This window comes from Engraulis encrasicolus, chromosome 1, assembly GCF_034702125.1.
Source record: "Engraulis encrasicolus isolate BLACKSEA-1 chromosome 1, IST_EnEncr_1.0, whole genome shotgun sequence".
Lineage (NCBI taxonomy): Eukaryota > Metazoa > Chordata > Actinopteri > Clupeiformes > Engraulidae > Engraulis > Engraulis encrasicolus.
The window spans coordinates 1031136-1057895 of NC_085857.1; the positions used below are offsets into that span (position 1 = coordinate 1031136).

Sequence of the window (26760 nt, forward strand, 5' to 3'; positions counted from 1 at the left end):
CGATTCAATTCAATGCGGCAAGTTCCAGAATCGATGCGGCAAATTCTTTAAGTTTCAATTACTTCCGTGGATATTTCAGGAGCAAATGAATGCTAAATTAAATTAAAGCACTTCAAAGCATTGAAAACTGCAAGACTGATACAGAAAACATCCAATAAAATGTTGCTCAGTATCTGACTACTCATATTGCCTCATCATGACTGATGAAACATTTGCTTTGCTTTCTGTAGAAATGTAATGCATTGCAATGCATCTTAGAATTGAATCGAATCGAAACCTCCCAAATCGGAATCGAATCGAATCATGAGGGCAGTGCCAATGCACACCACTATTGAAATGACAATAAAATGTCTGCATTCACCCACTCAATCAGCCCAGTGACGCCATGGGACCTTAGAATGCAGTCCTGCTTAGGAAGACAAAGGGGATGTGTCGTAGCTTGATCGTTGTGCATACGAGGTAGTGGTCACTTCCGATATTTGCAGATCTGTGTACTCTTGTATGTTCTTGGATGTTTTTCCACTCAAAATGATTCAGCATTGTGAAACAGCTATTGTGCTGACATATCGATTTAGTTTCGTTTTTGGTGCCAGACACGCAGCATGGAAATATGACATACATGGTGAAAACGCAGGGTTAATTCAACACTTAGAGAGTAAACTGGGACCAAATGCACACTAGATTATGTTAAATTGACTCTACAAGTGTTGCAATAACAGCATTTTTACTGTGCAGTATCAACAAAGCATAGCTTTGCGTGAGACAGACAGACAGACAGACAGACAGACAGACAGGCAGGCAGACAGACAAAGTGTTCATCTTCATCTCGTGTACTACCTTCCATTGTGTCCTACTTTTCTTTCCTCATTTGTGCTCTGTAGTTTATTGCACCCCAATAGTTAACATCCAGAATGCTTTGGTTCTCCAGTGGTGTAGTCTACGTAGAACGCAGGTATACTGAGTATACCCACTTCAAAATTTCAGGGATTTCAGTATACCCACTTAAAATTGATTGAGCCATTATTTTGAATAGCACAAATATATACAGTATACCCACTTCAAAAAATGCTGAAATATACAGTATACCCACCATAAAAAAGTAGACTACTCCACTGTGGTTCCCCTCCTGTGAGACACAGAATTGTCTTGCACTACAGGTGTTGTGGCGGTAAGCCCATAATTGGGAATGAATTCAGGCACCACAGACACAGACAGAGAGTGAGAAAGAGATGGATTGAGGCAAAGAGCGGGGAGTGGAGAGAAAGGGTGAGAGAGGTGTGAGAGTGAGTGGTGGAAAGGGATTCATCTTAAGGAAACTTAATGAGGCGCTTAGCCTCTGAACAAGAGAGGCCTTTAATCACTTCAGAGAGCAGTGCAGTCCCACGTTTACCTCCAGACAAAAGATCTCATTTATCTCATTTACCTTTTTCTTACCTGATCTCTCTCTCTGTCTTAAGTTCCTATTTGATTCTACCTGCTTGTTCTTCATCTTGCTCACCCTTTAGTCTTTTTTCCCATAAATTAGTTTCTCTCTCCAAAATCGTCCTGCTGCCAGCCAATCCCCATCTTGCTCTGGGTGGAGGACAACTTCAGAGACAGCTTTGGTAACGCTGCAGAGATCCAAAGGCAAAGGCAAATGGTTCCTCTAGTAAGCAGCTCAAAAGACGGTGTATAGTCTGATTATTCAAGCAGCAAAGAGATTCGGTCTGCTCCTGAAGAGTTACCCCTGTAAACCACCTGCTCCTGAAGAGTTACCCCTGACAACCACCTGCTCCTGAAGAGTTACCCCTGACAACCTGCTCCTGAAGAGTTACCCCTGGCGACCTGCTCCTGAAGAGTTACCCCTGACAACCACCTGCTCCTGAAGAGTTACCCCTGGCAACCTGCTCCTGAAGAGTTACCCCTGACAACCACCTGCTCCTGAAGAGTTACCCCTGACAACCACCTGCTCCTGAAGAGTTACCCCTGACAACCACCTGCTCCTGAAGAGTTACCCCTGACAACCACCTGCTCCTGAAGAGTTACCCCTGTAAACCACCTGCTCCTGAAGAGTTACCCCTGTAAACCACCTGCTCCTGAAGAGTTACCCTTGTCGACCTGTCTGTCTGATTCCTCCCCTCTTCATCTGCCCAGAGGAACACAACGGTTCTATATCATCTGTCTCGTGCTGGATGCACCCTCGCAGTGACGCAACACCTTCGGCTCAGCTACACACACTCAAATTGTTTGGCAAATTGTTTGTTCACGTACTTTCGGGTTCCCTCCACAGTGGGAAACTCCATCCACTTTGTCGGGAACTAATCAACTTCGATTATTTCCAACCGTCCTGGGTAGAGGCGTGTTCAAGGCAGTGACGCTGTTTAAGCAGAGACGTTCTATTGGGACTAAGACATGTTTGGTTTAAACTTTTGGCTCAGCCTATTCTGCCTTCGACCAGTAGCAAACCAAGGGAGGTGGGTCAACCATGACGTTTAAGAATGTTAGTTGTTATGCTCTTGGTCAGACCAAGTCTTGAAGAGATTTGCAAGTCATGGTAATCAGGCTAGTATACACCCCACTTCACTTACCTCCACAGGAAGCGTGGCATTGAACTCATTTGTGCAGGACGCCTCAACCTTGCCCCTCCTGTCACTTGTTTTTCTCTCACAGTCTCCCTCCTTTTTCTTCCTCTAGTCCTACTGCAGTTTGTCTCTCAGGTGCTGTTTCCACGTAGCAGGATATTTTTTAGCAGGATATTTTTTTCTCCTGTTAGGTGTAAACGCAACATGTGGATAATAATAAATCCTCCATTGTAATAAATGTGTTTTAGCCCCCTAAACAGGATATTATTTTCTCCTGCTTTTTATACCTGGATTTTAAATATCTGCTACGTGGAAACGGAAGGCCAAAACCAAAGAAAAATGACAAAAATATCCACATATAAAAATATCCAGCTACGCTACGTGGAAACAGCACCTCAGACTCGCTCTTCATCTCTATCTTAGTCTTTGACGCTTTTTTTTTTTTTTTTTTTACTTTGGCCTTCCTCTTTTGGTTCTGTCTATTAAGACTTGTCTAACCGTGTTCTTTCTTTCTCTCCTTCCTTCCTTCTTCTTCTTCTTCTTCTTCTTCTTCTTCTTCTTCTTCTTCTTCTTCTTCTTCTTCTTCTTCTTTTTCTTCTTCTTCTTCTACTCCTTCCTTCCACCTCCTTCTCCTCCTCCTTCTCCTCCTCCTCCTTCTCCTTCTCCTCCTCTGCCTCCTCCTCCTCTTCTGCCTCTTCCTCCTCCTCCTCTTCCTCCTCCTCCTCCTCTTCCTCATCCTCCTCTTCCTCATCTTCTTCTTCCTCCTCTTCCTCCTCCTCTTCCTCCTCCTCCTCCTGCTCTTCCCTCCTCCTTCTCCTCCTCTGCCTCCTCCTCCTCTTCTGCCTCTTCCTCCTCCTCCTCTTCCTCCTCCTTCTCCTCCTCCTCCTCCTCTGCCTCCTCCTGCTCTTCCTCCTTCTACTCCTCTTCCTCTTCCTCCTCCTCCTCTTCCTCCTCCTCCTGCTCTTCCTGCTCTTCCTCCTCCTCCTCCTCCTCTTCCTCCTCCTCCTGCTCTTCCCTCCTCCTCCTCCTCCTCCTCATCCTCCTCCTCCTCCTCTTCTGCCTCCTCCACCTTCTCCTCCTCCTCTTCCTCCTCCTCCTTCTCCTCTTCCTTCTCCTCCTCCTCCTCCTTCTCCTCCTTCTCCTCCTCCTCTTCCTCCTCCTCCTACTCCTCCTCTGCCTCCTCCTCCTCCTTCTCCTCCTCCTCTTCCTTCTCCTCCTCCTGCTCCTCCTCTGCCTCTTCCTCCCCCTCCTCCTCCTCTTCCTCTTCCTCTGCCTCCTCTTCCTCCTCTTCCTCATCCTCCTCCTCCTCTTCTTCCTTTCGCCATTCTCTGTTTTTTCTCTCAAAGTCTCCTTCCTTTTAACTCTTTTTCTTCCTCTTGTCCAACTGTATTTCGTCTCGCAGACTTGCTCTTCATCTGTATCTTAGTCTTTGGTGCAGTTTTAGTCTTCCTCTTTTGCTTCTATCTATTAAGACTTGTCTAACTGTTTTCTTTCTTCCTTCTTTTCTCCTCCTCCTCTTCCTCCTCTTCCTCCTCCTCCTCCTCCTCTTCCTCTTCCTCCTCCTCCAGATCCTGGTGCATGTGGGCTTCCTGACGGAGGAGTCGGGGGACGTGTTTAGCCCCAAGGTGCTGAAGGGGGGCCCCCTGGGGGAGATGGTGCAGTGGGCCGACATCCTGACCGCCCTCTACGTCCTCGGACACAACCTCAAGATCTCCGTCTCCGTCAAGGAGCTCCAGGGGTGAGTCTGCAAACTGCAACTTCAACTGTGTGCACACCGTGCTGTCTTTCTATTTCCTCTTATTCTGTGAAAGTCAGCGAGCGTAATCCAAGGTCACGGGGCCAAGAGGTGTTATTGTGTGAAGTGGAAAGTTATCTTCATGTTGAGCTGTAACTTCAACTTCAACTGTGTTGTGGTTTCTATTTCTATTTCCTCTTATTCTGTGGAAATCAGCTGAAAACAGCGGGAGTAAAGACATTATTCAAGGTCACGGGGTCAAGAGGTGTTATTGTGTGAAGTGGAAAGAAACAGCTGTCTTCATGTTGAGCCTGACCTGCTGTGGTGTTACATAACAGCAGGTACGTCCGGAAAACAAAGTAGGGCTGGGGCGATTAATCGACTAATCGTGACTAATCGACTATAAAAAATAATCTGCAACAATTTTCATAGTCGACTAATCGTTTCATTTAATTCAGTGCTTTTTTACTTTCTTTTCTAATGCTTTATTACTTTATTGAAACCTAAAATTGCCCAGCACATATGATTTGAACATTGTATCTCAGAGTATATAAGTTACTATCATGATTTAAAGCTCATTGTGAGCTCAGGGACCTAATTTTAACGGTTTCTTTCTTTTTTCCCAATTTTCTTGAAGATTAAAGTGCTAGAGTACTTGAAAAATTAATCGTTTGACTAATCGACTTTTCGAATCAAATAGTTGATAGATTGATCGGTAGAAAAATAATCGTTTAGGACAGCCCTAAAACAAAGGCTTTTTAAAGCAGGTCTGGTGCAAACCTTTTTGTCTTTGCTGTGAAATCAAAGGTGATTCTTGTCACACACTTGATTTATTTAAGATCAGCAGAGGCCATAAAGCTATAGTAAGATGTCAAGGAGATCCAGGGGAGAGTTTTTGACTCTGCATGTACGTAGTCGAGACCCGATGCTACAAGCAGCTACTCTTGGAAAACCTCTTTGGTGCTACAGGAATCAAAGGCGGTTTTGTGTGTTTTTGTTTGTGTGTGTGTGTGTGTGTGTGTGTGTGTGTGTGTGTGTGTGTGTGTGTGTGTGTGTGTGTGTGTGTGTGTGTGTGTGTGTGTGTGTGTGTGTGTGTGTGTGTGTGTGTGTGTGTGTGTGTGTGTGTGAGGAACTCCAGGGGTGAGTTTTTGACTCTGCAACTTTGTGCACACTGACTGCACCATGATTGTCTTTTTATTTCGAAGCGCAAGGTTAAAGTGACATGGGGTGACACTGCCTGTAATGATTCTCATTCGTCGAGGTCATGCTTAGCCAAATTCCAGGCAGTTTAGCTGCAAGCAAAAGGACTTCCTCTTTGATCTTCAGGGTTCCTCTGTTTTCGGTCTGCAGTAATAGGGAGAGTAAAATCCAAGGGTGCTGTGCAGTGTCATGATGTGCAATTGTGTGAAGTGGAAATAATAAATGGCTACTCTGAAATTGAGTGTGACCCGCTGTGATGTTCAAAGCGGGCACTTTTGGAGAACAAAGCCTTTTAAAAGTGAGCGCGTCATGGGTGTGTGAACCTTTTTGTTCTGAACCTCTTTGGTGTTCACTGCCAGGGAAAAGTGTTTCTTGAAACACACTGGAGACTGGTTATTTATTTAAGAAGAGCAGAGGTCATACAAGTGTAGAAAGCATTCTATCTTGTTTCATTTGTGTTTGTGTGTACCTGTGTAATCATGCAAACATGGGCGTGTTTCAAAATTCATGAATATTTTATATCTCGAGTATTTCCACATCTCCCGTGTGTGCTCACCAGTGTGGAGGCAGCTGTTATGACACACACACACACACACACGCACACACGCACGCACGCGCACGCACGCACACACACACACACAACTTATTGTAAGTAAACAGGTGATAATTAAAGAAGTGTGCCATGGCTGAATCATGTTTAATGCATTATGGCACATTCCCCAACGCTGGGAGATGGGATGTTTCTGACCTCCTACTTGCAGAAATGCATTGGCACGCCTGTTGAAGTGGAATGTTCAAGTCGCGAGCTGGGGCCAAATCGAAGTACCCCGACTTCCTCCCATTGACAATCGTGATGTCATCACAGCAGCGGCAGTGCACAGTGTTATGAATTGTTTATCTTGCACATTACTCAGCAATCATCATTTTATAGACAAATAGAGTTGATTCGGAAAAGTTCACGGTTGCCAAACCGCCCGTGAACCTTTCTAAGGTGTAGTTATATTGTATTGGCATTGCCTCTTTCAAAGATGAAATGCAGCTAAATGAAGAAAACGCATGGTGTTGTTCACACCTCATTGTTTACATTACTGACATCCTTGAGAAAGTGTATATGCATTTTTGTCCCTCCATGTTTGTAGTTTGTTTGACTTGCTGGTTGGAACGCTTCCAAGTGGGAGGTAGCTTACTCCTGGTTGCATATTGGGAAGTTCCAAGTTCTTACCGCTGGGGAACGCATCATCAAGTTCTTACCGCTGGGGAACGCATCATCAAGTTCTTACCGCTGGGGAACGCATCATCAAGTTCTTACCGCTGGGGAACGCATCATCAAGTTCTTACCGCTGGGGAACGCATCATCAAGTTCTTACCGCTGGGGAATGCATCATCAAGTTCTTACCGCTGGGGAATGCATCACCAAGTTCCTACCGCTGGGGAATGCATCATCAAGTTCTTACCGCTGGGGAATGCATCATCAAGTTCTTACCGCTGGGGAATGCATCATCAAGTTCTTACCGCTGGGGAACGCATCATCTAGTTCTTACCGCTGGGGAACGCATCATCTAGTTCTTACCGCTGGGGAATGCATCATCAAGTTCTTACCGCTGGGGAATGCATCATCAAGTTCTTACCGCTGGGGAATGCATCATCTAGTTCTTACCGCTGGGGAACGCATCATCAAGTTCTTACCGCTGGGGAACGCATCATCAAGTTCTTACCGCTGGGGAACGAGCCATAAGAGCAGAGTGAATTGACACACGTGCGTTGAATGCTTCAGTTGCAGCCATTATAATCATAGTCATCATCATCAATGTCATTTGGGGCACCATTGGGGGCTGCCCCCTTGCACGGGTGAGGCATAAATGCAATTTCGTTGTGTGCCATGTGCAGTGAACACTTGTGTGCTGTGGAGTGCTGTGTCGTCACAATGACAATGGGAGTTGGAGTTTCCCAGTTGGGCTTTCACTTTCACATTTCAACCGCAGTTTAAATACGTGCGTTTCAGGATTATTTGCTAGCTGATGGACCAAAACAGGACAGCTTGGCACGTCTCGCTCGGCTGCATCTGGACGTCTATTTCGTCTCTATTTCATGACCAGATGTACAGTAACCTGGAATAGCAGCATAGACAACAGTCGTCTGTGGATTGGAAATTATTTGGCTGTTAAGGGTCATTTGCCATGACCCCCGGTTTGGAAATGTACAACTTTATTTCTCTGATTTTCCCAACACTGAATGCTTGCTATTTTTAGATGCATCCTAGCATCTCTATAAGAGGGTATGTCCGACCGTTGGTCGGTCGGTCTGTCTGACGGTCCATCCGTCCACCTGAAACGCATTCTTTCAATTGTCATTCCCTCCTGTGTCCACAAGGTGGCAGTGCATAGACAGATGCATCAGAGCATATATAGAGAGAGTCTAGCCAACTCGAATCATGGACGGCATTTTCGCTCTCAACGGCGAGGATTCTACTGTGTAACCCTATGGGCAGCATACCGTCAAAATCCCTGGATCTAAAATACAAATAAGGCTTCATACTCCATCAAACTTGGGTTGTAGTATTATCAAGATCCCAACATATGAAAACAAACGTTAACAAGTTTGTTCGTATAGAAGAGTTTGCTTAAAAGAGGGTTTTGTCAGCATAGTTTTGATGTGCTCAGCAGTGCATTCAAGCGTTACTTCCGAGTTGTTGTTGCCTAGGTACAGCCAACGTCAAAGTCGATATTTAAGTAATGTACAGAAATAATATTCACAATGATGGTCAAGTTCATGTACAGGGACCCTGGTGATACTTGCGCCAAAGTTTCACGTTGTGTCGAGATTTAGTAGTTTAAAAATAACGATGTGCTCAGCAGTGCATAATCGCGATTGCAGACAGTAGAACTGTAGGATGAGTCTGGATGCTCGTAGGTTCAGTCTGGATATTCATAGTATGAGACTGGACGTGAGTTTAAATCGCAGGGGGAAAGGACCTTATTAGCGCGACAGAAATAATAACTTGGTGGGCAAAGTTATGTTTTCACAGTATAGTACTTACAGGTGGCAATTAATATTTGACAAGCTAATTTCAAGTTATGACCGAAACCTAACTTCATTCGTTTTCAAAGTGCGGACAGGAGTTTTTGAGAGCATGCCATCATCATTCTTTCTTTCAAAAGTAATTGTTAACAAAAGTCGAAGGGGGGAAAAATATGTTTACCTCACACAACACAGAGAAACCTGCTGCTTTCCGGTTATTAATTCTGACCTTTAGGCCTTTAGGCCTATATTCCATAAAGGGGAGTTTATATCCATGTATGTCCCAAATCCTCCGTTTCTGTCACAAGTTAAACGATGCTGTTTTTTTCTCCTGACCCGGCCCTGCACTACAGCCATATGCACAACAGTTTGTCATAATAATAATGTAATAATATTATAGTGAAGCGTAATTTTTTATATCTGTTAATGCTCATTATTGGGAGCGTGGGGAACGAAAATGGCGTCCATAAAACATGTGACCAGGGATAGCTCGAACGTTCAAACCCATAGTTGGCCAGACTCTCTCTATATACGGCTCTGAGATGCATCTTTTGTCCGGCTGTCGGTTATCATTGGTGTAACTGTACATTGATATTGTTGCTTGCATTACTAGTCTGGTACTTTGTTTGATTAGATATATTAAGACTATAGAATAACTTTATTAACTATTCCTGTTATTGTCCCATTCCCGAGGTAAACAGTATATGGCCCGAGGCAGTCCGTAAAACACTCGCTCCGCCTTCAGGACGTGCATTTTCTTTAAGTCTGTTTAACTTGAGTTATTTAGTGGTGGCGTTGAACACTATTGATCTGGCGGTTTCCACATGCTGTTGTTTATCTCCCGTCCCCAATGTCATTTTTTATCCTGCAGCAGGAAGTCGGCAGACTTTATTTTCCTCTAAATGATTCAGACGAGAGCTTGGTGGGTGTAAATCTGTCTGCCTGACGCAGGAAAGCAACGGGGGAGACATGGGCATGTTTGGCTACCGAAGGGCTTACTAAATCAGCTGTCACTTGATGAAAGCATGCACGCACGCACGCACACACACACACAAACACGCACACAAACACACACACACACACACACACACACACACACTCGAGCACTCGCTAAACAACACAAAACAAACACACACACACAAGTACACACACACACATATGCACACACACACACGCGCACACACACACACACGCGCACACACACACACACACACACAAACACACACACACCCGTGCGCACACATATAGCTATAATAACACACTGGCATAAACATTTGCTCTCTCTCTCTCTCTCTCTCTCTCTCTCTCTCTCTCTCTCTCTCTCTCTCTCTCTCTCTCTCTCTCTCTCTCTCTCTCTCATTCTTTTTCACTTATACACTTGCACACCCATACAGCACTAAGCGGTCATGCATACATCCTTATGTGTTGCCTTGTTACTGATGGAGACAAAATATGTCAAAGACTGGCCAGCCAGCTCATGATTTAATGTCTTCCTCCCCTGCTGGTTGCCAGCGAGAGCGTAAGTGTGTGTTTGCCCCCAAGGCATCATGGGATTGGCTGTATATCAGCGTGCCGTAGTCCTCCCACAGCGCAGCGCTCCTGTCACCATCCGTCACCCCGTAAGGCGCTGATGGCGTCCATCTTGGATGCTTTAAATTACGTGTGCAACAGGAGTTAAGCTGTAGTGCTGTCATGCTGAGATGGGGAGGACAGTTGTGCTGACAGTAACTACCCTGTCACATGGCCGGACACACTCACACACATGTACACACACACACAGACACACACTTGTGTATTCAATTCAATTCAATTATTTTATTAAGGGGTAGCCCCTTGAGATTATCCATCTCTTTTTCGAGGGAGTCCCATAAACATCAAAGACATACATTACACACAGTCACATATATATATATATATAAATGTATATACCCCCCACCCCACCCCAACCTCCAACAACCACTGGTTACCACCGCTCACACACAATACAGTAAGCCATGTGTAGGAGAATGACTTCAAATCATTTCAACAGTACATGAAGGAAAAGATCATTGTAATACTACTACTACGACTAGTACTACTACTACTACTAATAATAATAATAATAATAATAATAACTGTTTTATATAGCACCTTTCATGGAACCCAAGGTGGCCATACAAGGAGGGGGTAGGGGCAGGGGGAAAGATGTGATTTGAGCTCCAGGTAGGATTAAAAGTTTAATTAATCACAGTCCCGAGTCAGTCGATGCTTGTGCGAGTCATGAGTAAGTGAACGATGGCTCTCACGCCCACTTCGGTCCGCTGCCAGAAAATCCCACATGCAACTTTTGGCAGCGCGGTCCGAAGGAGTGTCGTGGGAAACACTTTTCATTTGAAAACATCGCTGTACAAACCATATTCAGATTTGTATAAACTGCTGGCATTCCGTGATAAAAAAACAGTCGCACAGCGAGTTTATTTGAACAGCGTTTTTTTCATTACGGTGTAGGTTTTGAGACAGGCATGCCACGGACACCGCACAAATGACATCATCCTACCTTGTGCCTCTTTAAGGGGCTTCTTTAATGTAGCCATTGTGGGGTCTTGGCGTATGTTGGGAGATAGACTGTGTGTAACTCCTCTCAAAGCACGGCGAGACGCAGGATTTCTTTTAACGGGTTTTATTTCTTGCAGGCAATCTTGTAAGGCCTCCCAAAACCGTGAAAACTAAAACATATACAATACACAGTGTTAGAATGGCGGCAGCTAAAACGCTACACAACCCAGACAGTATAAATGAATAAACAAAAATGACAACAAAACAAACCTCGTTGGCTGCGTGCACGAATGAGAGAAATAAAGTCCTTGGTGACTTAGTCTGAGTCCTACACAGGCTTGAAGAAGTGTAAAACGTCCTTGTTGACAACTTTTAACGGAGCGCTGATCTTCTGTGGCAGCTTCTTGAGGTGCTAGTGTCTTTCTGGCGTTTAGCTGGCCACATTACGTTCTTACGTCACACGCACGCACTTGAGGTTTTCAAAATAAAAGTTTGCTCATAAACACAGGTAAGTATACACAAATAACCAAATAAAAACATTATAAAAATACAAAACCCTTTGCATGAAAACACGAATTCTTGCAACCGTTACACTCCCACCAAATCACACCATACTTACTGTGGGATTTCAAAAAACTTAAAACAAAACTGTTGCAAGTCAAATGTGAACCTTGAACCATGAACTGTAAATTCAAATATTACCTTTCTACTCTGTCTTAAGTAATGTAGTGACCTTCTGCCTTAACTTTAGGTTTACTCTCTGTGTGATGTGTTGTGGTCAGTGTACTTTTTCGTTCATTCATCATTCTATTTTGGAATGAAAAATGAAAATCAAAAAAGGGCGAAATTGCTTGTTTTGTTTAAAGCAATGCAAGCAGAAATGGCTGTATTTGGTTTTCAGCACGTGTTGCCTCATACCAAAATAGTATTAGAACATTTAACAACATTTTGATCGATTTCCAATTAGCAATATTTGATTATTCATTTATTGAAATTAATTTGACTGGCGCTTTTACCCGGAAGAATATATAGGCCTACCATCTGATTCGCACCAGCGAAGGTAGATAGGCCTACCTAGCGACGACCATGAGCATAAGCAAACGCGTTTCAGACACAGCCAGGGTAAATGACAGAAAAGTAGAAGAATGGGAAAAAACACATCCTTGGCATGTGCAGGGCAGGCGTAATAGGCCTATGCGCTGCGCGGCACGATATGGCCAGGCCAGCCTCAAGCGTGCAGAACGCCCGTCTTATTGAATGACGAGCAACATTATGGACATAATTTGATCAATCTTAATGTTACTTAAATCGATAGCCTTCATAGCTTATTATAGGCTACATTTTCACACGTAGGATATACACCTTAGGGAACAAGGTTAGTCCAAACCAGTGGTGAATGCGACAGGCATGGTTAGGCTATTGTAAGATACCTTAGGCCTATGTCCTGCATTATTATTTTGCCACCATTTTCTTATTAGAAATCTTGCCGGTTAAACATACTGTGAACGGACGCCAAGAATAGCATACAACAAAGTTTAGTGGGCATATTCTTTTGCTGTCAAATTGGAAGCACTGGAGCGCGAGTTTGGAGCGCTGACGCGCATGCTTTTGACGAGCGCTTAAAACAATACCACTGTTTATGTAGGCTATGCACGCTTAACACACGTTTCACTATGGTGTAATTGAGGCACTAGTGGCATCTGGGTGCTTCCAGTTTGACTACATTTACAGGCCAGAGATGAAAATGGTGAAGGTTTGCTGATCATCAGGGCTGCCAACGTTCCCGTCAATGTCCCCGTTGTCTGTGCCAGTTTGGTCATTTTCGTTTGGTTGCCCTCGTGCACTGTTTTTTTTTTGGGAAATAAAATTGCGCATACATTAGAAACATAGTTTGGACCTCGGTATTTTAACCCTTCATCTCCTGATCTCCAACCTTGTCGGTAGTCCTTGAGACGAAACATCTTCCTCACAGGCGCCCTGCTCAAGAGTTGAGATTTCATGTGATTATTTATGCCTATAGATCGTAGGCTATTTGCATAGTGCCCTAATAACAGAAGTGCGTATTTGTGGAGCAAATTGTCCATCTTGCTCAACCAAGGTTGGCAAATGATGTTATTTGTTCAGACATCATCACATTTTGTAATGTAAATGTGTAATGAAAATACACGCATGCAGTGAAGGACAGCTGCGCAACGGTAAAGTTGACGGGGAGTTAACGTCATTGACTCATAGAGGTTTTTGACCGATCTGATGATCAGCATACTTGGAAGCATACTACCACTAATGCCCTAAATACACCAAAGTGAAACGTGTATCAAGCGTGCATAGCCTACATAAACAGAGGTAGTTTCTTTAAACCTCGAAAACGCGTGCGCATCAGCTCCAAACTCGCGAGCGAAAGAATAGGCCCACTCAACTTAGTTGCTTTGTTGAAGGCTAGTCGTTGCGTCCGTTCACATGTTTAACCTGCAAGATGGCTAATAAGCAAATGGTGGCAAACTAATAACGTGAGACATCAACCTTACAATAATCATATGGCTGTCGATTACATACCACTGCTTTGGACTATTTCTTACCTAAGGTAGCCTACTGTACTGTATATATCCTAGGTGTGAAAATGTGGCCTACAATGAGCTATGAAGGCTATCGATTTAATTAAATAGCCTAACCGATACAATTATGTCCATAAATGGAATGTTGCTCATTCAACAACGCGGACGTTCGGCAAGCTCCACGGCTGGCCATATCACTTGTGCCGTGCATACATGCTAGGCCTGCACATGTCAAGGCTGTGTTTTTTTTCATTCTTCTACTTTACTTTTATGTCCCTGGCTGAATTTCTGGAGCGTCTTTTCTATGCCCCATGGTCGCTATAGAGGAATACCTAAGCCTTGACTGGTGCGAGTCAGGCGGCAAATAGCCTATCCTTCCGGATAAACGATAGCGTCAGTCAAATGAATTTCAATAAATGAATAAACAAATATTACGAATTGAAAATCGATCAAAAATGTTGTCACTTTTTCAAATACTATTTTCATATGAGGCAACACATGCTGAAAACTAAATACAGCCATTTCTGCTTGCATTGCTTAAAACAAAACAATCAATTTAGCCCTTTTTTGATTTTCATTTTTCATTTCAAAAAAGAAAAATGAATGAACGAAAAAGTACACGGACCTGTTGTGTTGCCAACTAATAGTGTGACCTTTCTGACCCTGTCGTCTGATGATGGGAAGACTTCGTAGTCTCTGGCCAACTTCCACTCGTTGCTGGGGTCTTCATCATCCTGCAGGAGCACAATGTCATCCACCATTGGATTTCTTCTATCCTTCTGCCATTTTGCTCTTTGTTGTCCCGGTGGAGGAAGAATGACTGGGTGTCTAATGTGCGGGTGTACCACGGCTTGACTTGAGCGCCCGCCCACTCTCAGGACTCCATCTTCATTCAATATCGGATTCAACTTGGTGCGTCTGTGGTGTTTTGTCTTTGTATTTCCTTTTTCTTTCAGGTCTTTTATCTCAACGGAGAATGCTTCTTCTTGAACCGGTTTGGCGATGGTAAGTTCTGCTTCCTTTCTTTCTTGTAATCTTCTTTCTTTCTTGGTTCCTTCCTTCACACCTTTGTGTACTTGGATCGGTCTCTTCAGTCTGGCGACTGTTTGGTGGTGCAATGATGACTTGTCTTCCTTTGCCCTTGGGTTCACCATTGTAGCCTTGCGAAGTTCAGGATCATCATCTTTCACCTCTCCCACCATGCTTTCTCTGTGCTGTAGTTCTTGCTGGCATTGCTTGCTGCTTTTGAGCTGCTCTGCTGTCATCCCTCTAGAGGCATATTCGGCTGGATTGACCTCGGCCGCTCTTTGAGATCCGTTTTCTCTCATGGACAGGTGCTTGATGTCATCCTGAGCAATGGGATCATCTTCTCCGGCTCTTTCTGGTAAGTGTGGCTCGTGGATCTTGGTGGTGTCTGACGGAGGGATTTCTTTGATCTTGCATCTGTTCGTGTGATGAACTTCAGCCTTCAGGTCGACAGGAGAATCGGTGTCTTGTGAGACTCGCATGGTGACTATGCGGTGACTGATGCTGACGGGGTCTTCAAATTCCACACAGGTCTTGCCATGGCCTACGATACTCCACCCCAGGTCAGTACGTTGCGCGAAGGGCTGGTTGGCTTCACCAGTCACGACTTCTCTTGGGAGTAAGGCTTGTGAGCAGTTGTAGCCAATGAGAAGGCCGACTTCACAGCTCTGCAGAGGTGCGATGTGTTCTCTCAGGTGCTCTAGGTGGGACCAAGCCTCAGCAGTTTGTTTGGTGGGGATGTGGGCTCTGTTGGCGGGAATGAAGTTGCGCGTGTAGGATGGCGGTAAGGCTATGCTTTTGTTCGACCTAAAGCCTCGGACCTGCAGGTTCTTCACTCTTTCAGACTGCATTACTGTGGTGGAAGTCAGAGTTGAGAGCTTTAACTTGACTTGGTCTTTCTCTGTGTCTAGAGCAGCTGCAACTTCACTGAGTACGAATGTTGTGTCACTCTGTGAGTCCAGCAGGGCGTAAACGAGCACCTCTTCTGATGGATGAGTCGCAGATGAGAGCCACACAGGAACTATTGCAGCTGTTTGCACACCATGTTCATGTTGGATAACTCTGTGTGAAGTAGAGGCTGTGATGGTTTCTTCATCCTGTTCAGCTTGACTGTCTTGACTTTGTTGGACTTGTGTCTTTCGCTCTCCTCTGTCTCTTTCTTCATGCAGGCATGTAGGGTGACGCTTCTTGCAAGTGTTACAGACACTCCTATTGCTGCAAGTGTTAGAGTAATGGCCTACTTCAAGACAACCGAAACACAGCTTCTCGCTTTGGATGAACTTGACTCTGTCTGCGACTTCTTCCTCCGAGAGCTTCCTGCATACATGTAAGGTGTGGCCGGTTTTCTTGCAGAACAGACATGCTTTGGCAGCCTGCTCATTGGAACTTGTGGTTAGAGTCTTTGCTTCAACGTTAAGCTGCTTCTGCTTGTTGCTTGCTGGTTGCTTTGCCCTTTCTGCTTCATCTTGCTTCAGCGAATGCAGGGATGTGACTGGGTTGCAGGCGATCTTTGCTTCTCTTGAGAGGAACTTGACGAACTGACTGAAGCTTGGGAACTTGCCATTCTCTTCTTCCATGTCCATGACTTTCCGGTTCCATCTAGCGGTTAGCCAGTCAGGTAACTTTGCAAGAAGCTTCCTGTTTTCATTGCAGTCGTTCAGGATCTCCAGTGCCTTGACATGTAGCATGGCAGCTTCACAACTGCGAAGAAAGTCGGCAAAGTCTCTGAGCTCAGTGTTGTCTTTGTCTCCAATCCTGGGCCATGCGTGAAGCTTATCTCGGTATGCTTTAGCGATGGTGAATGGGCTTCCATACCTCTCCTCCAACAGCTCCCATGCAGCAGCATATGCTGACTCGGTTCCAAGAAGGAAGTAGCCATCGAGTGCATTCCTGGCTTGTCCGCTCACATACCTGCGGAGGTAGTATATTTTCTCCCTTTCTCTGATGTTTTTCTGGTCGATCAACGTTTCAAATGACAACTTCCAGTCGCTGTACCTTAACGGATCACCCGAGAATATTGCTGGTTCTGGAACAGGTATACGAGTTGCACTCATTGCATCAGACAGGATTTTGATGAGCTCTAGTGTGCTTGGATTAGCTGACGTAGCTGTTGGTTGCGAGGCTTGAGGTGCAGATGCCTGAGGACCTCTCACAGGAAGCGATGGCTGACGAACTGAAGCTTGAGGTGTAGACGCCTGAGGACCTCTCACAGGAAGTGATGGCTGACGAACTGCTACCAGGACATCTTGTGACTCTTCATGGATATTTAGCCCTTGTTTGTACACTTCACATTTTGCTCGCGCAGCATTGAACTCTTTGACTGTTTCTAGATTTAGAATTTTTAGTCGCTTTTCTTCCAGCTTGGCTTTGATTTCAGCTGCCTCTTCCTCTCTTTTGATCCTCCACTGAATTTCTTCCTGTTCCTTCTGTTGGCGTCGCTTCATGTCTTCTATCTCTTGAGCTGCTATCTTCCTCTTAGCTTCTGCCTCCAGATGCTGCAATTCCAACTGTTCTCTTTGTTGTTCTTCCAACACTTCCAGAACGGCTTGGCTTGCGGCAGCCTCTGCGACAGCTTCTTGGTGCTTCAAGGAAGATGCATGTGAGCGCTCTGAGGGACCTTTCAGGAAGGAAGTGACAGAGTCCAATTCACTTAGAGTGGAGTTCCAAAGAGAGCCAGCTTCCGGCCAATCTGCCTCATCTTCATGTGGGCGCTTCCCGTCTAGGTAAGCCGTGACCTTGGCAACGATGAAATCTGAAACTTGTGTGCAGATGTCTACTCTTCGACGCGTGTCTTGGTCTGGAGTTGAGACTCTGCGCAGGTCTTCATAAACACGGTGAACATCTCCTGAAAGGCCCTTGACATCATGAAGGTATCTTGCAGTAGACACTCTGAAAACGCTTCTATTGTCTCTGATAGTGCCTTCTTGGAGAGTTTTACATTTGTTCGCCATTTGTTGTAAGTGTAATTGAATCTTTGTTGGAGTGTTTTAATTTTCTCCTCTTGCATAGCTTTTCCCTTCTCTGTCAGGGTACGGGTACGCTCGCTGTGTCTCTGCGGCTGTTCTTCTTGTGCTGGCTGGGATTCTGCTGGCCTTGCATCATCCATTGGAAGACGTTCAGGGACTTCACTTCCATCACCAGCTTGCCCTACCTGAAGTGTTAACTCACTAAACTCTGCCATAGCTAGCCTGTAGTGAATGTAAACTGAATTGTCAACTTAAATACTTAGTGTAAATAAAGAATGTATACGCACTGTATGCTGTACTATGTGAATGTAAATAAAGTGTATGTAAATGTAAACACCTACTCTGATGTGTCTTGCGTCGTTAAGCTGCAATAAAATAATGTATGCTGAAATACTTCAATAATTAAAAATGCTCTGCACTCTTCTTCTGACTACTAATGCACTAAAATGGCTCAATATTCATAAATAAACCCAAATATAGCATTAAATTAAAAATCAGAAGGCAAATAAGCTTCAATGTTAATTACCAAAAATACCTTTTAAAATGGCAGGTGAGGTCTTCCGTATGAAATACTTTCAAAACTTAAAACAAAAGCATAAACAGAAATATGTACATATTTAACCTTAACTTCAATCATGAGCTTCAGTAAGCTTAACCTTAAATGCAGACTCAAATGTAAACAAGACAGGAATAGCATCATTGCAACACAACACACCATGAAATCAGCATCACTTAGCTTAAACCTTTGAAAAGAATCCTTGAAAAGACGTTTCTTGCATGTGCCCTTTAAGTCCACTCTTGTTAGTGTTCTTCTTGGTGGCTTCGCCTTGAAACAGTCTCTTATTCAGTTCGTGGCTTTCCTTTCGACAGTCTATACGAGAGTTCGTGTGTGCGTTTCACTTATCTGCGTGTCCCCGAACGCTGCAGTGTTCCATGCCCACGACCTGGGCGCGTGATCGACGAGCTTGAACAACGGCTGCGATGAACACTGGATACAGCAGGCTGCGTGGTCTTGCTTCGCGCCCGTCTTTGGGAAAGCTTCACCTCCGACGCCGATGAACAGTCCCGAGTTTTCACTGTAACTCCTCTCAAAGCACGGCGAGACGCAGGATTTCTTTTAACGGGTTTTATTTCTTGCAGGCAATCTTGTAAGGCCTCCCAAAACCGTGAAAACTAAAACATATACAATACACAGTGTTAGAATGGCGGCAGCTAAAACGCTACACAACCCAGACAGTATAAATGAATAAACAAAAATGACAACAAAACAAACCTCGTTGGCTGCGTGCACGAATGAGAGAAATAAAGTCCTTGGTGACTTAGTCTGAGTCCTACACAGGCTTGAAGAAGTGTAAAACGTCCTTTTTGACAACTTTTAACGGAGCGCTGATCTTCTGTGGCAGCTTCTTGAGGTGCTAGTGTCTTTCTGGCGTTTAGCTGGCCACATTACGTTCTTACGTCACACGCACGCACTTGAGGTTTTCAAAATAAAAGTTTGCTCATAAACACAGGTAAGTATACACAAATAACCAAATAAAAACATTATAAAAATACAAAACCCTTTGCATGAAAACACGAATTCTTGCAACCGTTAGACTGTGTATATTTTGTGCTCCAGTCTATCACATGGCAAATGGTAAATGGACTGCATTTACTGTATATAGCGCCTTTCCACTCCTTCGAGCACTCAAAACGCTTTACATTGTATGCCTCACATTCACCCATTCACACTCACATTCACACACCAGTGGCAGTGGCTGCCACGCAGGGTACCACCCTGCCACCAGGAGCAACTTTGGGTTAAGTATCTTGCTCAAGGACACATCGATGGGGTCAGGCAGAGCGGGGGAAAAAAACCCAACTTTTGATAACTTTTAACTCAATTGAAATATTCGGTTTCGGTATTCGTCCAAGTGATAAATTATTATTCGGTTTCGGCCACAAATTTTCATTTCGGTGCACCTCTAGTTCTAAATTTTGTTTATAACCTGACTGCGCAAACTTAGCTGCACACAACTCAATCTCTGATTGTTGGAAACCGCTGTCGGTCAAAAAATTAGCTCATGTGGTTGGCTGCCAGTGTCTTGCCCCTCCTCATAACATCGTGTTGATAAACACTGAGAACCCACACTCTAAGGAAATTTCCCTGCAAAATGACGGCAGTTACTGGCAATTATATTTACCTGTAATTGTACTGTTATTTCACACCAAAAATCAAATACAGCTCATTGCTGTTTAATGTATCACAGTATATAACATTTTTTCAGCAGCAATTGAACTGTTAAATAACAGTACTCTACAGAACGTTCACAGTATTAGTATTGTTAAACTAAAAGTGCTCTACAATATTTATGCAGTAGTATAAGTAAAGTAACAGTACATTTCAGTTAAAAAGTTGAATTGTACTGTGTGATGACAGGCAAATACTGGGTCATAGTTGTATTCATGAATATGGCCATGGCAACTTCCCACCCCACCCATCATTCTCCATAACTGTGGTACCCTGGCCATGTTACCACCCCACCCTCCCATCTTTCACCATGACTGGAGTGCCTTGAGCATGATACTATGGCGCTATGCTGTATTGAGAAAATGGTTTGCGGTGGTCCTTTGAAAATGTGGGCATGAATAAAATTTCAGAGTACACAGTGCTATGTTACAATGATAGTGTGCAAGGTGGGCTTTTTACTGTATCTCTTGATGAGCCAATGATGAATATAGCATTGGTCAGTCTTTAAAAAATTATTTTGCACCAAGTAGCACAGCAAACAAGCAGCACTACAAGCTAGCTCTCAAAGCAATGCCTAATTTGCAGCAGGCACATTATATGCAACAATGCCACAAATGATGCCACATACAGCAAGCTTTCACAAAGAGGAAAGTGTGCAAGCATGTAAGCAAGCTTGTAGGCAAGCTTGTAGGCAAACAAGTGCTATGCTGTTTCATGCAGGCCAGCCAGCAGGCAGGCAAGCAACTGAAGTGTTGATAGTCCAGATTTATATACAGGTGCAAGAGTACCATGTGACCAGAGTCATCAGGCCCTTGGCAGGTGACGCCCGTAATTGAATAATGGCATAACAGCCCTACTCAGGTGAGGCCAGGCACTGATTAGCAGATTGGTTTAGATGGGGCTGCTTGTTGCAAGAGTGTTACAAGTTCTTAAAATGTTTCAGCCATTCACACTTTCATCACTATCAAAATGCATGTGCTACTCACTCTTTGCTGCATCAAGCACTTTTTAAGTATTGTAGATTCCTTAGAAATTGTTTCATCATGCTTGATAGTATCAGATAATCTTTAACCAGTCAGAATGACTTCAGTTCTTCAGGTGGTATTGAAGTTTGATGGTGATCACGGACAAGTGGAGGATGAATGGGTTTCAATGGTGCTGCCTAAAATAACTTGTTCCGGTTCCGGATCCGTCAGGATAATAGGTTTTTCCCAGGATCCGGGTCTGGCAGGATCTTAAGCAGTGGATCCGGTATCCGGCATGTTACCTAAAAATCAGGGTCTGGTGCATGTCTAGCCTAGGCGTTTCAGTCTTTCACAACCCCAATCACTGCATGGAGTGAAATCCCTTTGGAAGCGGCTATTGCAGGCAGTGTGGCAATAAGCCAATGAGTCTAAAAAATAGTTTGCGCCAACGTAATAAAAAGGGCCCACGTGTGCGAGTAGACTATATGTTTCAACCCTTTTGTAGGATCCGGTATCCGGTTCCGGATCGGGCAGGATCTTAAGCAGTGGATCTGGTACCCGGCAGGATCCTAAAAATCAGGATCCGGTGCATCTCTAGTTTTTTTCACAACGGCGAATACTGCTATTGTCCAGTACTTACTGTTTATGCTCAATATGTGACTCAAAGTAATATTTTCACAGTAGTTGTCTGTTTTTTGGCCATTCTGCATAATGAACAAGAGAGAACCTCCATTCTATTCCATTCTGCTATTCCAAGATTGGTTCCTCATAAAAAAACTCAATCTTGTTTGTCTGACTCTGGTGACTGTAAACACACTGTATGGACACCATTCATGCATTACTACAGTAAACATTATTATTAACTTCCACAATGGCTTGCTGGCAGTCAGGGACACTCAGGCAGTTAGGGGCCGTGTGAAAAGGGCACGTGGATATGTATGCGCACAAATCACAGCAGGAAAATACAATGCTGCCGAGGCTGCTGAGACAGAGTGTGTCAGGGTGTTGTTTTTTGCATAAACACAAAGTATATGGGGATGTGGTCCCAATATAGAATGGAGATGTGGATAGAAATTTGACAGTACTGGGGTGACAGTAATCACGCTGGACGGCCACCACTATTCAATCATCCCCAGACATCATTATTAACCTCCACAATGGACCGGTTTCAATGTGAAAAGTGTGAAAAGGGCATTCGCTCACAAATCACACGGAGAGGTACATTGCTGAGAGTCCTGGGAGGCCAGAGAGAGATATATACTGGAGAGAGAGAGAGAGAGAGAGAGAAAGAGAGAGAGAGAGAGAGAGAGAGAGAGAAAGAGAGAGAGAAAGAGAGAGAGAGGCTGGTACACTGCTGACAGGCTGGGAAGCTGGGGAGAGAGAGAGAGAGAGAGAGAGAGGGGGGGGGGGGGCTGGTACACTGCTGACAGGCTGGGAAGCTGGAGAGAGAGAGGGGGGGGGGGGGGGGGGGGGGGCTGGTACACTGCTGACAGGCTGGGAAGCTGGGGAGAGAGAGAGAGAGAGAGAGAGAGAGAGAGAGGGGGGGGGGTGCTGGTACACTGCTGACAGGCTGGGAAGCTGGGGAGAGAGAGAGAGAGGGGGGGGCTGGTACACTGCTGACAGGCTGGGAAGCTGGGGAGAGAGAGAGAGGGGGGGGGGGGGGCTGCTGGTACACTGCTGACAGGCTGAGAAGCTGGGGAGAGAGAGAGAGGGGGGGGGGGTGCTGGTACACTGCTGACAGGCTGAGACTGGGAGGCCGGACAATGAGCTGGAGCTGCAGACTGTTTCTACAGTTACTGGACTATATTTGATCCAGTCTGGATTTTGGGATGTTTTTGTCTTTTTCGACTTTATTTGATAGGACAGTGTGAGAGGTGGACAGGAAGTAAATTGGGACAGAGACAGTGAGGGGTCGGCAAATGACCCGGGCTGGGAATGGAACCCGGGTCAGGCACATGGCAGGCGAGTACCCCTACCGGTTGGCCAAGGCGGGGCCGAGCCTGTCTGGATTGTGGGATGTTTTAGGTACAAGCACATGGTGAGGACATGGTGAGGCGGAGAGAGAGAGAGAGAGAGAGAGAGAGAGAGAGAGAGAGAGAGAGAGAGAGAGAGAGAGAGAGAGAGAGAGAGAGAGAGAGAGAATATGACTGATAAAAAGCACATATTACAATAACTTGTCAAGCTGTCTGTGAAGAAACAGTGTGGTTAGCCAAGGTGCTGGATAGTAAAAGAAGGTGTTGGTTGGAATTTTATGTGATTATTTTTTGAGTTGTAGTGTTAGGTATTTATCTGAAATGTGCAATGAAGTTACCATAAGTTTAGGTGTTTTAAGCTTAGCTTTTACATGCAACTTATTTCATGTTTTCCATATGCTTCGGAGGCTGAAATATTTAGGATTTTTTTTATAGACAGAGGGCACCCTTTCCCAAAAAGGGCTCAGGAGTTCAGCAGGCTTTTTTGCAGGTGCGGTAGGCTTAAATGGTTTAAGTCGGTCATTCTTCTATTTTCCTCTTTCAATCCTTCCCACGTTTGCATTTTACCTCTCACACTTCACTTCACAATTCTTCCATTTTCTATTTAGTTGATTTCTCTTGTACTCTTATTTCATATCTCTGCTGCCTTCTCTTCTCTTCCTATCCACTTGTCCTTCCTTCTCTTACTCCTTGTCGTCTGCAGTTGTCCTTTCCTATCTTCACCCTGTCCTTATTTTTTCATCATTTTCTTCTCTGTTCACCCTATTCGCTCTCATCCCCTTCATTGTCACCACTCTTTCCTTGTTTTTCCTCCACTTTCTTCTCTGTTCTCTTGGCCCCCAATGCTCCCTCAGTGCAGCTAGACACCTTTTAAAGCTCATAATTGGGGCCGCTCATGGCAGATGAGCACTGAGATGGTCATTGGTTGTGAGGGGGCGACCGATGCCTGCACCTAATTGGCCACCAGGGGGCTGATTAAGGAGAGCACATGAGCACCATGCAGCCTATTGGAGGGTACATGAGCACCATGCAGCCTATTGGAGGATACATGAGCACCATGCAGCCTATTGGAGGAGACATGAGCACCATGCAGGCAGCCTATTGGAGGAGACATGTGCACCAAGCAGCCTATTGGAGGAGAGAGAGGTGGCAGGATGCAGCCTATTGGAGGAGAGAGAGGTGGCAGGATGCAGCCTATTGGAGGAGAGAGAGGTGGCAGGATGCAGCCTATTGGAGGAGAGAGAGGTGGCAGGATGCAGCCTATTGGAGGAGAGAGAGGTGGCAGGATGCAGCCTATTGGAGGAGAGAGAGGTGGCAGGATGCAGGCTATTGGAGGATTTGAGCAAAGCAGTGAAGCAGCAGCGCTATCCAGGCCCTATTCACTTGACCTTCTCATTCACAGCCAGGTCTCGCCCACACACACACACACACACACACACACACACACACACACACACACACACACACACACACACACACACACACACACACACACACACACATTGTGTGTGTGTGTGCATGTATGTGTGCATGTATGTGTGAGTGTGTGTGTGTGTGTGTGTGTGTGTGTGTGTCTGGGGTAGCCATCTCTCTCTGTGAAGCGTTGACCTGTAAATGGTCGTTGTCATGCAGCCACAGCTCTGCAGCTCTGCAGCTCTTCCTCATGTTTAGTTCCACTCCACTTGTCACGGTCACACACACATACACACACACACACACACACACACACACACACACACACACACACACACACACACACACACACACACACACACACACACACACACACACACACACACACACACAGATGAGAGAGAGAGATTGGGAGTCTCTCTCTCGCTCTCTCTTGCTCTCTCCACCGTGGAATGGTTTGCAATGTAAAGAGAATAAGGAAAAAACAACCTCACCTGAGCTAAATACCCCACAGTGCAGTAGACTCTTAAGGGATCTTGGTCATCTGCCAGGAAGCCATTATGTAAATAAACCACTCTGGCATTACGCAGACAGCCATGCAGTACAATAGAACTTCTTCCTCTGCTATCCATGTGTATCCATGTTTTTCTTTTCTCCATGTAATTGGTGGTTAGTTCCTTTGAGATGTCACTGTATTGTTGGCAGACCAGCAGTGTGCCAGGAGTTGCTTCCTCAGTCATTCACTTTAATCCACGTTTTAGCATTTTAATCAGTCACGCTTTCCTCCATTACTGCTATAGGGTTCATTTTAGCATTTTAATCAGTCACGCTTTCCCCCATTACTGCTATGGGGTTAATATGATTTGGAGATGCTGTTGCATTGTGGGTAGAGCTGCAGCAGGGGCCTCTGGGAATGTCTTCCTAAGTGCAGTGCTTCACATGGCACATTGAATGCACATACACATCTCATGCAACTTGTGCTGAGTCAGCAATGCAGAGAGCCCCCCCCCCCTCTGCTAGAAACTAATACAATTGCATCATGGGAATGAAGCCACAATCTGCACTCAATTAGATTCCCATGAGGTATTGTCTAATGTCAGTGCAAGTCTAACAGAGAGAGAGAGGGTTGGGAAAGGAACACACGCAATGCTTCACATAGCATATTGAATGCGCATCACATGCAACTTGTGCTGAGTGAGCTATGCAGAGACTCCCCCTGTGCTAGAAGCTAATACAATTGCATCATGGGAACCCGATCTGGGCTCAATTAGATTCCAGGAAGTATTACCCAGTGCCAGGGTACAAGCACGGGTACAAGTGAGGGGGGTTGGGAGTTTGTGTTTATGCAAAACAACACCCTGACACACTCTGTCTCAGCGGCCTCGGCAGCATCGCAGCAGCATTGTATTTTGCAGGATAATGAAAGACAGAGGGGGGGGGGGTTGGGACAGGGGGAATACTGTAGTAGGGTAATGAAAGAGGAAAGGAAAGGACTGGAGAGAAAGAGGGATGCACTGGACTGTACGGAGAGAAAGAGGGGTGCACTGGACTGTACGGAGAGAAAGAGGGATACACTGTATTGTATAGAAAGAGGGATGCACTGTATTGAAGAGAAAGAGGGATGCACTGGACTGTATATTTTAGCAGAATGCAGCAGGAGAAGAAGGAGAAGAAGGGGATGGAGGTGGGGATGCACTACACATTGAAATGTACATACTTGTGTGTCCAAGTTAAGCCTATGATTGGATGCTACGTTCAATGTGTTTTTGCTGCAGAGTGGACCCTACTATAAAGATGGAATAAGATACGGATCAAGCAAATCACTGCCTTATCTTAGCTCTCTCACTCACCCTAGCACCCCCCTCCCCCCTCTTATCTTTCCTCTGTGTGTGTGTGTGTGTGTGTGTGTCGCCTTTCATAACAGGCTAACTAACTGGCAGATTGTGTGTGAGGCGTGTTCTTTTATATGCCTTTCCCTGGAGCGCTGTTCCTTCTGAATACATTTATTTCATTTGCCATCATAAAGGAGGGAGAATAGGCTGAAGAAGTTGTGCAGTATAAAATATAAAATATAAAATGAGGCAATTTGTTCCAGCAGCCCGTATATCATCTCTCTCCCTCTCTCTCTCCCTCTCTCTCTCTCTCTCTCTCTCTCTCTCTCTCTCTCTCTCTCTCTCTCTCTCTCTCTCTCTCTCTCTCTCTCTCTCTCTCTCTCTCTCTCTCTCTCTCAAGGGTAGCTTTATTTGTACGATTCACTGAAGCAGTGTTGCCACTTGCCACAGTTAAATAAATAACTACAGTAAATCAAAAGCACAAAATGCCTAAATCAGATAAATGTATGCATAAAAGATGCAAAAATAAAGAAACTCTTTCTCTATCTCTGGCGTGTGTGTCCACACATATTAGCACTTGTGCTCGAGGCTTTTCGCTGCCACCAAATTATTCGTTGTGTAGCCGGTCGGCATAAGAGAAAAGTCCTCCATGCATGTGGAGGTAGTTGGGGTCCAGTGGCCGCTGTCCAAGGTCCTGAAGCACATCAAGAAGCCGAATCAATAATCTGACCATGAGGAGTTAGTTGGGGTCCAG

At 45.0% G+C, this 26760-nt stretch overlaps 1 protein-coding gene across 1 annotated transcript in view; it reads left to right on the plus strand.

Annotated features, from left to right (window-relative positions):
- Window positions 1-26760, plus strand: part of LOC134446315 (alpha-1,6-mannosylglycoprotein 6-beta-N-acetylglucosaminyltransferase B-like) — a 207429-nt gene that overhangs the window by 91694 nt on the left and 88975 nt on the right. The window contains exon 8 of the mRNA XM_063195667.1: window positions 4130-4299. Coding sequence (XP_063051737.1) covers window positions 4130-4299 — 170 coding nt within the window. The remainder of the gene's footprint in view (window positions 1-4129; window positions 4300-26760) is intronic.